Source organism: Mus caroli, chromosome 14, assembly GCF_900094665.2.
Source record: "Mus caroli chromosome 14, CAROLI_EIJ_v1.1, whole genome shotgun sequence".
Lineage (NCBI taxonomy): Eukaryota > Metazoa > Chordata > Mammalia > Rodentia > Muridae > Mus > Mus caroli.
The window spans coordinates 78,065,960-78,079,568 of NC_034583.1; the positions used below are offsets into that span (position 1 = coordinate 78,065,960).

The 13,609-nt window shown below is 37.1% G+C and overlaps 1 protein-coding gene across 1 annotated transcript in view; it reads right to left on the bottom strand.

The window, feature by feature from the left end:
• Diaph3 (diaphanous related formin 3) overlaps positions 1-13,609 on the bottom strand; it is a 473,693-nt gene that overhangs the window by 361,239 nt on the left and 98,845 nt on the right. Inside the window, exon 5 of the mRNA XM_029469353.1 lies at positions 8,741-8,871. Coding sequence (XP_029325213.1) covers positions 8,741-8,871 — 131 coding nt within the window. The remainder of the gene's footprint in view (positions 1-8,740; positions 8,872-13,609) is intronic.

Here is a 13,609-nt window from a genome sequence, read left to right on the forward strand (position 1 = left end):
GGATGTTGAACATTTTTTCAGGTGCTTCTCTGCCATTAGGTATTCCTAGGAGCTTTAGGGTCAAGTATAAATTGAGCTGAATGGTCTATTTTACTGTCTACAGAATATACATACTTATTTGTTAAAAGCAATTGCAGAATTTCCAGTGTGCTCTACTTTGATTGTCAAGTTTGCATTCAATGTGAAACCTTTTAAGGCACAGGTAAAGTTAGTTCAGAGACCAAGTATTTAAAACACATTTTGCTATGCTGATAAAGTCAGAATAAAGCTGCTGTATGACAATAAACAAAGAGGAAGCCTCCTCATGGGGAGAACGTTCAGTCCTCTTGGGTCTCAAACTTAGCTTACCAAGGGAGCAAAAGCAGCAGCATGGGGCAGGGAGGAGATCTTCATGGGGTTTCCATGGAAACACTAACATACATTCTCTTCCAGCACAGTTGTCATTAATATTTGACTCATTTAAATGACTTTTAGAAAGGACTTCATAACTGTCTGAAAGTAAAGGATATCAACAACAAATATCCTTATAAGAGGTAATATGTACTATAAAAATTATGAAGCCTGAATATTAATTGACATAAATAATAAAGGCATATTCTAAGATGCATGGCACTGTGTAAATAAGAAGGCAAAGATAAATATCAGCACCATACATTACAGTTTTTTACTACTGATAAAACAATTCTTTAAAATGTTTTTAGAAGTAGGCACATCTCTCTGAGGAAAATAGTTCTCAAAAACAAAACAAAACAAAAGAATCGCACTAATGTTTTTAACCTACCTAAGGGGACATTTCTATCACTATTAGGATATTAATTCCTGGCTCTCAGCAGCCATTCTGAAGGCATCAAAGGACTGTAGTTATATCCCTGCCTGGCAGGCATGCCTGCTTTCTCCTCTTTTTGTCCCTTCATAACTGATAGAAAGCCCACTCAATCTTTATTCTTCAAAAAGGACTTCTTGCCAAAGGCAACCTCCCCAGACTCCTCTTTTCTACTCTCAGGGCCGTCTTGATATCCATGTCCAATTACCCTCCAGGGTTTTAGAACTGTTCTTGGAACACTATTTGTTTCTTTCATAGAATATTATCGTATTGGACACTGAGGTGGGATAACCAAGGAGACTGTGTAAATGTAGTCAGAGGGCACACGTAAGCCCTAAGTTCCCTAGAGGGTGCTGTCTAATAAAATTCTCATCCTAACAGAAATGGCCTCTATGTACTGTCTCGTAAAGCATCCACTATTCACATGTGGCTCCCGAGCAATTAAAAAGGTGGCACTTTCTAATTTGATGTTAATTAATTAAATAAAAATAACCACTGTGACTAGCAGTTATTGTGCTAACCAAAAGAAGCAGTCTAAGATCTGGCAGAGAAACACAGGAAAAGAACACAAAAATGTGTCTCTTCTAGGGAACTTCTACTACATCATCTCAGAAGCAATCATTACAGACACTACCATAAACATGGGTATATTCTTCTCAGATGCTTTTTATCATTAGTATTTTTTTAAATACACATCTTGTATCTTAATTCAAAAATTTAAAACACATCACTAGAAGAAAAACTACCTAGGGCATACTTTTCATAAGAAGGGAATACTGAGTAACATAATAAAGCATCTATGTTACTACTACAACAGCATAACAATAAATAATTTAAAAAAGCAGAAATACACACACAAATCAGTAACAACTTGCTACTGTGAGTGTTCCTAAAAAATTTATGGACCAAACACAGTTTTCACTTTTCTAATGCATCATTCAGAGAAATGAGGACTTAATGAGTATACGGTTTAAGATTCATTATTATTTTCTAGTGTTAAATGACATGTTCTCAATAGCCCTCCCAACATTCACTAAAATACAACTTGAAATTCCTACCTACAGTGTTAAGAAGAAGTTTCCTTATGTTGTAAAATCTACGAGTCAAACATGGTGGGGCACCCTGTGACTCCAGCAGTGATTCCATTTCAAGACCAGTTTGAACCACAAGGTGAGAATCTGTCTCAATTCAATTAACATCATGATGGTGGGGCGGGGTGATTTAAAATGAGAACTAAATACAGAGGGTAAAAGAGAAAGGCGAGCCCCAATACTCTTTTAATCCACTGAACATGTATAAAGCTCCAGAAATCTAATGCCCTATGTGAGACAGCTGTGATTTAGAGTGCACTATCGAGCCCAAACAGACTGGGAAATGCTGGGGTCTCAAAGACATACATCTTCAGTAAGGTGGCCACCAAACAGTCCAAGAAAACTCAAGAAAAATGGTTCTAAGAACTCAGAACAAATAATGCAGTAGAGAGGAAAAATAGCAAGTATAAATGGGAGAGTTAGAAAACAGGTATACACAGTGAAACAGGTCTGATGGACTTACGAATCCTAAATAGGAAAAGGCTATCTTAAGGGCAAATATCTGAGATTTTCAAAAAGAAAAAAAAAATTGGAAAAGACAAACTATTGAAAGAACTTAAAACAGTCTCTTAAAAAGTAAATTCTATCATTAGAAAAGTACTCTCACATCAAGGACATAGAAAAGAACCAAGAGAGATACAGCAGATGTTCTATAAAGGAGTGTGCTTTAGATGGGGGCCAAACTCTCAGAGAGAGAGAGAAGAGAAAATATGCAAATGCCAAGAAAACATACGTAAGAAGCATGCCCTCTGCATCACGTGACCCTCCCTTCCAAAGCACAGGTATATAAAACTGCAAGCAAGAATTAGTCAGAGAAAGACATCACCATCAACAAACCCTAAGGAACCCTAAGGATACCTGAAGTAATATCTACAGATACTGTTCAAAAGAAAAGGCTACAATTGTTCTATTCAGGAATTTTCCCCCTGTGCCCATATCTTCAAGGCTTTTCACCTCTTTCTCCTCTATAAGTTTCAGTGTCTCCTGTTTTATGTGAAGATCCTTGATCCACTTAGATTTGACCTTAGTACAAGGAAATAGGAATGGATCGATTCGCATTCTTCTACATGATAACCACCAGTTGTGCCAGCACCATTTGTTGAAAATGCTGTCTTTCTTCCATTGGATGGTTTTAGCTCCCTTGTCGAACATCAACTGACCATAGGTGTGTGGGTTCATTTCTGGGTCTTCAATTCTATTCCATTGGTCTACTTGTCTGCCAGTATACCAGTACCATGCAGTTTTTATCACAATTGCTCTGTAGTAAAGCTTTCAGAATTGACAAATGGGACCTCATGAAACTGCAAAGCTTCTGCAAGGCAAAAGACACCGTCAATAAGACAAAGAGACCACCAACATATTGGGAAAGGATCTTTACCTATCCTAAATCAGATAGGGGACTAATATCCAATATATATACAAAACTCAAGAAGGTGGACTCCAGAAAATCAAATAACCCCATTAAAAAATGGGGCTCAGAACTGAACAAAGAATTCTCACCTGAGGAATACCGAATGGCAGAGAAGCACCTGAAAAAATGTTCAACATCCTTAATCATCAGGGAAATGCAAATCAAAACAACCCTGGGATTCCACCTCACACCAGTCAGAAAAGCTAAGATCAAAAATTCAGATGACAGCAGATGCTGGTGAGAATGTGGAGAAAGAAGAACACTCCTCCATTGTTGGTGGGATTGCAAACTTGTACAACCACTCTGGAAATCAGTCTGGCGGTTCCTTAGAAAATTGGACATAGTACTACCGGAGGATCCTGCAATACCTCTCCTGGGCTTATATCCAGAAGATGTTCCAACAGGTAAGAAGGGTACATGCTCCATTATGTTCATAGCAGCCTTATTTATAATAGCCAGAAGCTGGAAAGAACCCAGATGCCCCTCAACAGAGGAATGATACAGAAAATGTGGTACATTTACACAATGGAGTACTACTCAGCTATTAAAAAGAATGAATTTATGAAATTCCTAGCCAAATGGATGGACCTGGAGGGCATCATCCTGAGTGAGGTAACACCTGCTTGTGGACGTTGTACATCGTGGTGCGCACTAGGCTCCGCACCACGATGTACAACGTCCACAAGCAGTTTGGAGCTGTGACGAAAGAATGGACCATCTAGAGACTGCCATATCCAGGGATCCACCCCATAATCAGCTTCCAAACGCTGACACCATTGCATACACTAGCAAGATTTTGCTGAAAGATCCCAGATAGAGCTGTCTCTTGTGAGACTATGCCGGGGCCTAACAAACACAGAAGTGGATGCTCACAGTCAGCTAGTGGATGGATCACAGGGCTCCCAATGGAGGAGCTAGAGAAAGTACCCAAGGAGCTAAAGGGATCTGCAACCCTATGGGTGGAACAACATTATGAACTAACCAGTACCCCGGAGCTCTTGATTATAGCTGCATATGTATCAAAAGATGGCCTAGTCGGCCATCACTGGAAAGAGAGGCCCACTGGACTTGCAAACTTTATATGCCCTAGTACAGGGGAACGCCAGGGCCAAAAAATGGGAATGGGTGGGTAGAGAAGTGGGGGGGGGGAGGGTATGGGGGACTTTTGGGAGAAATGTAATTGAGGAAAATACTTAATAAAAAAATATTAAAAAAAAAAGAAAAGGCTACAATTAAAATATCACTGAACTTAGTATCTAAATTAGTCACTGATATTCAAGTATACCTGAACTCAAGAGAAAACTAAAGATCAGTACTTATTTCTTTTTATTTTTAATTACATACTTATGCAGTTAAAACAAATTTCAGTTTATTATAGAATCAGAAGGAACTCATGATTTTAGTAAAAAAAGAAAAGAAAAGAAAAGAAAAATTAAGTAGGAAATCAAAAATCTATACAAAATAAGGATAAAGAAGAGGCATAAGAACAGAAGGAAATGTGGAAAGCAAGCATGTAGCAGGTAAACAGAGGGTTCAATGTGGAAACTCAAAAGCAAGTGCAGGATAGTAATTCCAATGCATATTTAAGTTAATACCAAAAAAAAAAAAAAACTACCAGTGAAGAACAAAGATTATCAAACTATAAACAAATTCTTACTTGTCGTAAGCATGCACAGCTATACATACCAACATTAGCAAAAGTAACAACTGCGATAGTGAAGAAAATGACAAAACCTCTGAACGGGTATGCAGAAGAGAAATCCACTTCAGGAACAACAACGGAAAGGAAGACAAGTCATTAGATTGGTGAAATGGCTTCACAATTAGAGGAGCTTGGGATCCCCAGATCCCAAGAGCTGCCAGGAGAGAACCAACCCCAGAGATGACACTACCTTCCACAATTGGTTGTGTCTGCATGTGCCCACTGCACAAGTCACTCACAATCACGAGGGAAATACATTTTAAAAATCAGTGAGAAAAACCAAGTTACATGAATGTGAAAATGTGAAAAGAAATGGTGAATTCAAATATCAGGACAAAATGTGCCTCGGACAGGGTAGGTAGACGATGCTTTGTCTAGGGATATGAACTTTTCAAGACTACAATAGTCCATAAACCAACCCTGTTGGTAGACATTTTACTGTAACTGTAAACAGTCCTTTCCATTTTTTTTTAATATTTTGCTTTTAAAAAATTAAAGCAGATCAAACATACTAGAGCCGTCAACACCTTTGTCCTAAAGGCTCCTTCAGGTCACAGTGGTCCCACTAGGCACACTGCTTGCCACCAGCTTGAAACACTAAGGAGACACAGCCAATAATGATGACAAACTGGACTATGGAGTTGACACTTGATATACTAAGTAATGATATACAAAAACATGTCTACTCGTTTAGGTGGAAGCCTAGTTCCCTGAAAAAATTCACTGAAATGATTTTGTCAATGTTTTATCAAGACAATCAAACCTACCTATTAAATAGCCTAAGAAAATGTCTGCAAAAATAAGAAAACATCTCTTATAAAACTGAAAAAGCAAAATGTATATACAAAAAAAAAAAAACCCTAAGGTCAAAAAACAATGACTTCATTAGTGATTTTCATCAGAGAGAGATTTTCCCCTTGACAGGTGCACCAAAATTAGAAAACGAAGATGCATCCAATAGCTAATCTGACATATTCATAAGTGGGTAAGACCTATAAATGCTTGAAATCAATCATAATGATGTTAGTGTCTATCTGTTTTTGCTTTTACACAATGTATTCAATCACTCAAACAGAACTATTGGCTTTGTCAAAATTCACTGAAAGTTATATTTGGTAATTTGAAAAAATCTTTTCACCAGTGTTCAAAACTAGCTACAAACTGTCACAAAGAATACTGAATAATCAATGAACTTCCTCAAACAAAAGAGCTTTACAGACTTCATATCAAATCTTCATAAAAATGAGGCAAAGGAGCTGGTCTCTAATACCTGGTTTTCACATACTTCCCTATCTGGGTGATGAAAGGCTAATATTGCTCATATTTGGCAAGCAGTTTCAGAATTTGATGGGCAGCTCTGAGAAATTCCATGGCCCGGCTGGGGGAGGCAGGACTAATTTAAATGGCAGAAAGGCTAGTTTTCCCTAAATTTGGTTTAAATAAATTCTAATTCTGAAAAAATATTATAGAAAAACCATGGATCAGTTCACTGCACTTTATCCGTAGCATTGAAGAATTTTAAGTGCTGTGTGAAGACAAACATTTATAATCTTAGAACTTGGGAGCCCAAGGCAGGAAGATTGCAAGTTCCAGGATAGCTACAGCAGCTCTAAACTAACAAGAAAAAGCACCACCACACCAGGAAGGGAATCTTAACTGTCCCTTGAGAGCAGCCAGCTAACAATGATCTGAGTTGCTTAGCTGGATGCGCTACATGCTGCGGGGACAGAAGCAGGCGTGGAAAGCTGACTCTCCAGGCAGACTGGATAGATAGAGCATACGAGAAAAGCCCGAAGAGCTGGCCATGGACATACAGCAGTGTTACAAGGCCGTCCTCTACTGAAAAAATGGGAGAACGAATAATCAAGGAAACTCTCTTCAGAAAGATCACTCCATCTAGACTATTAATTATTTTTACTTAAAAGAACTTCATAGAAAAAATGAATTGCAATAATACATCACAAAAATCTCTGTACCTGGGGACAAAACTTCTACAAGTATTTAACGGTATTTTAATAATTTTCTTTGAATGAGAATACAGAATATAATTTCTCAGCAGTGGTGACACACACCTTTAATCACAGCACTTGGGAGGCAGAGGCAGGCAGATTTCTGAGTTCGAGACCAGCCTGGTGTACAAAGTGAGTTCCAGGACAGCCAGGGCTATATAGAGAAACCCTGTCTGGAACAACCCAAAAGGAAAACCACCCTTTATTTTTTTTCAATCAACAACTCCCTCATGCATTTCCCTCATTTTTAATAGACTGATGTAGAGCATGAACAGCACACAGAAAAGCCTTCATCTCCCAGCTGCACATAGGTCACAGTTTAACAAACACACCAAAAGAAAACACCCATAAAACTGCACTAGAACAGAGATGGTTTGTCGCTATTCACCTCCCTGTCTTAAAACCTAAGGCTTTTGTGTCAAATATTTTTGTGGTCAAAGACTTTCCCCTCTTATAGTCCAACCTGAAAATGTCCAAAAAATGACTTTTCAGAGAATCCTCAAGGAAGGTATTCTTCATACCAATACCAACCGAGTGCGCCACTCCTTCGTGGCTTCCCACTTCTTCAGGCGTATTATGGACACACATATGCACACATACACTCTATCCAAAAACAACTACTCCTTACACAACAAAAAGAGAATGCCCATCTTTCTCGGTTGCATTGTCAGGCTCCAAGTACTCAGTATTTACTGACAACTGATTAAGATTTTTCAAGAATATTCTGGTTAAGACAACGACCTAACTCAGAGTTAGCAAAAAAGTCTCTATGAAAACTGAATTCTGTCTTTTAGTCTAGCAAAATTTTAAATAGGGTCACTTTTTTAACACAATACTTCTCAAAATTTCTCAAAGGCAACAAAATGTAGCCCAACCTGAAAACATGCAAATTTTATCTATAGAAATAGATATGGTATGGATGTCACATAAAAGACACCCAGCTAAATTGGGATTTCAGATAAGTTTTGTTGTTTTGGTTTTGTTTTGTATGTTGGTTGCTTAGTTGCTTGGTTGCTTGCTAAGCTTAAAATTCTAACTTGATTGGACATCCTACCTTCTTGTATTTGTTAAATATAGCAACATTAACCTATGGCCCCTACACAAGACAGCATTTTCAAAAGAGGAAAATAATGAACAAGTGGTATGCCAGGCTGTGTCAAATAAGAATCAGCATGCATTTTAAGAATATAAAAGTAAAACTTATTCATATTAAGTTGATAAACTTTTATATGATTGTTCTTTCACAAATCAAGTTGTTAAGAATTTTATAAAATTGTTTAAGTCCATCAGTTATAATTTTCTCACTGAGACCTTTTGTTTATGAATATATTTTATATTATTTTCCTAATAATTATTTTAGTTTGAGACTATATTATTGCACCATTTCTTCCTTCCCTTTCATCCCCACCCCCACCCTCCCATGACCAACCCCCCTTTGTTGTCTTTCAAATTCAAGGCTTTCTTCTTTTGTTACATAGGAGTGTGTGTGTGTGTGTGTGTGTTCCTAAAAAAATAATTCACCCTGCTTAGCTTGTATGTTACTTGCATGTGTAAGTTTTCAGTAGTAGCCATTTCATTTTGGGGGTTTCCCTTGAGAAACTGGTAATGTCTACCAGCTATTTGAATTTGGACTAAATAAAACTGGCATTGGTGATGTCTGCTCAATTAAGTAATATGCTTCAGTGATGTCCAGAGATGAGTTACCTCACAGGATTACTGGTCAATGATACTCGGAGTGACTCCAGATACGTGAAGAGTCTCTCGTCTGTGTAATCCATTTTCAGCTCATGGATAAATTCCTGAGGTGAGATCTGTCGGCTACTTCTAAGACTTCCCTGTAAAACAAATAAGAAGAAAGTTCTTTAACTCAGGCTCCATGAAGATTATCTATAAAATATGAAAGTCATCACATCTTTCCTAGTAACAACTAGATACAACTAACAAAATTACTATTTTGAGGTGATGTTATTCTAATGAAGAAGCTATAAATTCATAATTTTATTCACAAATGATATTAAAAAGAACACTGACTGTTTTGAGACTGAAAATAATTGTTTTTTCAAATGTAACATGTCATAGAGTTATTAAGTACATACTATTAGAAACATAATAAAGTAATATTTAGGCATATTTGACTATTGGAACTCAATAAAAAAACAATTATTTTCATTCTCAAGACCTTTAATGTACTTTTTAATATCATTTGCAAATCTCAAAACATCCTCTGACCAACAATTCAATAGGAGGTAACCAAACCTAATTTTAAATTAGGCAAATCTATAGCTTCTGCGATAAGTATAAAGCCCTGTGCAGAGTAACTCCAAGGAAACTTTTATATGAAAAATAAAAAGTGTAGGGGGGGGGGTGTAAGTGTGTGTGGTGTGTGGGTGGGTGAGAGTAAGGGGGTGGGGGAGTGGGTACGAATCATAAAACTCAATTCTGATATCCTTTTGCAAACATCCTAACATTACTTATCCCTCACCAACCTCTTTTCCTGCCCTGCAACACTATTCTTCTTCCCACTTAAACCTATCTTTTTATTCTCCTTTCCCATTCTTACCACTATTGTTCCATCATACCCAACCCCACCCCTTAAGATCATGCTTAGTCCTCCCCACAAATGGTCCTTTCTACTTGATCTACACATACTCAATATTGCGCACACACACACACATACACACACACACACTCACACACTCACACATACAAATTACACTGAATACTTCAAAAAGCACAAGAATATACAAAGAGAAAGAAAATAATCAGATGATGAAAAAAGACAGACAATAAACTGGTAATGTCCCACTATACTCTTAATTTTACAAGGGGGATTTTGGGAAAATCTAGTGTATATAAAATATGGGTTGAAAGACCTGGAATTCCTTCATTACTTGAAACACATTAAATGACTACTAAATGTGAGCACATCAGCTCGGTTTTAATTGTTGAGAAGGCTAGCACACCTTTGGGTACAGTCCCCAGTACTACCAAATACACACACACACAGAGTATTATAAATAGTAAGTACATAAGTGAGAAAAATAAGCAAATGGGAGAAACAAGCCTAGTCTCAGATATACAATTTTCACTACAGTGATCACCGAAAGCCCCACAGGTGGGATTTCAAAGGCCTCTGTCATATCTGGGGCAGTTAAGGTCTAAGGAAACAAAAGAGCTAGCACTGGGGCTGAAAGCTTCCAGGCCACTAAAATAGCTTGCAAATAGTATGGACATACAACATAATACCCAAGGAAGGCATCAAGGTAACAATAAGGAAAACGCTGAGATTAGATGTACAAAGAAAAGGAATTGAGCACAAACACAGGTCAAAAAGTGTAGTATTTTTTTGTCTATTTCTTTTGCTTTATTAATTAGCCAAAGCATTATGCAATAAGATATAACTAGGAATGAAAAACAAATTACTTTTACGGAAACCGTTTTTGTTCATGATGATATCAAAGAATACTACATACTCACTATAGCTCACTATAGTGTAACACTCATTATATCTACTCACTATAACTGTATCTAAAATCTCAGAGTTATTCTCAAAATAGAAGAAAAGGCTCATTTTCTCCTTTACATATTAGTTCTAAAGGTGACTGGGATAACAAAGTGAAGTGTTGGATAGATCATCTCTGTAGGGAAGTCATTAAAGACAATGGTACTGGTAGTTACAGGAAGAAAAGCCAAATCTCCTAGGACTGAGGAAGACTCCTAGCAAAGGTTAACATCTCTGGGTGATGCCCCCTAGTAGGGCAGCCGTCCATTCTGACTAACTCACAGGTCCTTTGCAAGATGCCTGCCCTCAGTGAATGAATGCGGTTACAAGAAAATGCAAATAAAAGAATGGAAATAATAGAAAAGGAAATCAATTACACAGAAAATAGCCGTATTACATAAAATAGATTCCGAAACAAATGCTTACTTACAAACATTTCAGATAAAGCACAGGAAAGAAACCAACTAGTTGGTAAATTAATTTTAAAAAATAACTTCCCTACCAAAATAAAAATAAAAGTATAAAGGAAATAAAATTGAGAGGAGGGAAAAATGTGTGAAGAAAGAAAAAGCCTCCTTCTCAACCCAGGTTTCGAGTTCCTTTCATTTCACCTAACTTCAAAGGAAGCAGAGGGTAGAGCAAGATGGGAAGGATACATGCTGCCGCATATCTTGAAATCCATTAGCCATAAAGATGAAAATACTTGAAAAGCTTTATCCCCTGTGGTATCAAAACACATTAGTGAGATAAGGATGTCTGCCTGACATCACAAAAATTAGAAGGATATTTATCCCACGTAATTTCTAAATCTATTTTAATCCCTTGGTGAAATTTATTCTAAAATCCCAAATGCAAGATGGAGAAAAGTACAGAGTTTATGCCTTTTATATTCTTTACTAAGGGATCCAAGGGCATAAAAGGTAATAAGCACACCTTTATTCATACTCCTACCTTGCTATTTGTCTAAACCCAAGCAGTCTCACTCTTGCTAAGTGACTATTAAAGGTAATAGCAGCCATTTCCTTTGACCTGTCTTGACCAGATCCTTTTGTTCCTGCCTGACGACCTCCCTCCTTTCATCTCAGCTTAGCTAAAAGGCAAATTGACTAGCCTAGACCATTTCTTTGTACAGTAAGTCAGAATCCCATGTCTGACAAAACAGACATGTACAGTTAGGTACCAGTGGAAAATAGTGACGGAATGGCCTGCTCACCTCTGACAAAAACTCAGTGGTTCTTTATACAACTTTGAAGAAGCTATCACTTTAATGTTGACTTTGTTTTTTAAATTATAAAGAGAAAATACTTGGTCTAGATATATATACAAACTCTGCAGGGAAATGGCACCTGGAACTACCAGCAAGGACTCGTCCCTGACCTCTGTGGGCCTAATACTGCTCCATACGATGGCTTCTAAAATGCCTGCTTAAATGACCTGAGACATACTTCCACAATTGCTGCTCACTCTTATCCTCACTAAAATAGCCCTCAATCCACAGTGGAAATACCCAGAATTCGCCATGTAGCATTCTCTACTGTACTTAATACATTAGTCTTTTAACTATGGTTAAATCTATAAAGAGTGTCAATGGTAAAAATACATATCCAAAATATATAACTGCTAAAGATTCAAAAAATCAAAACTTAGGTGACAAATAAAAATAGGCTGAAATAAAGTTATTTATTAAAATAAGGCCTTCTCTTTGACACTTACTTTCCAATTTAAAGCAGTAAAAGTGAAGGGAAAAGAAAGCAGCTATGGATATCAGTAGAATACATGTAATGTCCAACTCTTCAGTGTCTTACATAGCTTTATGTATCTACCTCTAGGACACCTAATAAGTCAACTGGCTCTGTTCCTTCAGTCTTACATTTTCGTAATTACATATGTGTGTGTGTGTGTGTGTGTGTATATATATATACATATATATACATATACATATATATATATATATATCCCAATACCAAGAATAATTTTAATGAGTTTATGTTAATAATTTAAGGAGATAGCAGAGTCACCACAAGGGTAGTCAGCACATCATTGCCAAGAGGATAATTACAACTACTACCATGTATGCTATTATTCAAATGCATTGCAATAATTCTCTTGAATTTTTAAATGATTTTAAGCATGTATAATGTCACTGACCAAAAGAAACACTAAGCTATTTCAGCAGCATATATTACTCATTTTCGAAACATCTACAACTCAAATCAACTTGTAGGAACAATGAAATCTGTTAACCTCACATGGTTTTATACAGACTCAAAACAGACACATGGAAGCTAAAAGTGCCAGAGACGAGCTCACTGACCACCCAAACTACATTTCACAAGAATCTCCCTTGTTAAATAAAACATTTAATGAGCACCATTATATACAAAACCCTGCCCTATAGCTCTGGAAACCTGTTTACCTGTATATTTAAAATAGCACATGTTGGGATGGAGAGGTAGCTCAGCAGTTTATTAAGAACACAGAATATTATTGCAGAGAACTTAATTCGGTGTCAGCATCCACATCAGGTGCCTCACAAGCAACTGTAACTGCAGCTCCAGGAGACCCATCATCACTGTCTTCTGAACTCCACAGATAGCTACACTCATATACACTTACCCACACTGACACACCATACACATGATTAAAATTAGTTAAAGTAATGTTCAACATCCTTAATCATCAGGGAAATGCAAATCAAAACAACCCTGAGATTCCACCTCACACCAGTCAGAATGGCTAAGATCAAAAATTCAGGTGACAGCAGATGCTGGCAAGAATGTGGAGAAAGAGGAACAAATGTGGTACATTTACACAATGGAGTACTACTCAGCTATTAAAAACAATGAATTTATGAAATTCCTAGGCAAATAGATGGACCTGGAGGGCATCATCCTGAGTGAGGTAACCCAATCACAAAAGAACTCACATAATATGTACTCACTGATAAGTGGATATTAGCCCAGAAAATTAGAATACCCAAGATATAAGATACAATTTGCTAAACACATGAAACTCAAGAAAAACGAAGACCAAAGTGTGGACACTTTGCGCCTTAGAATTGGGAACAAAAC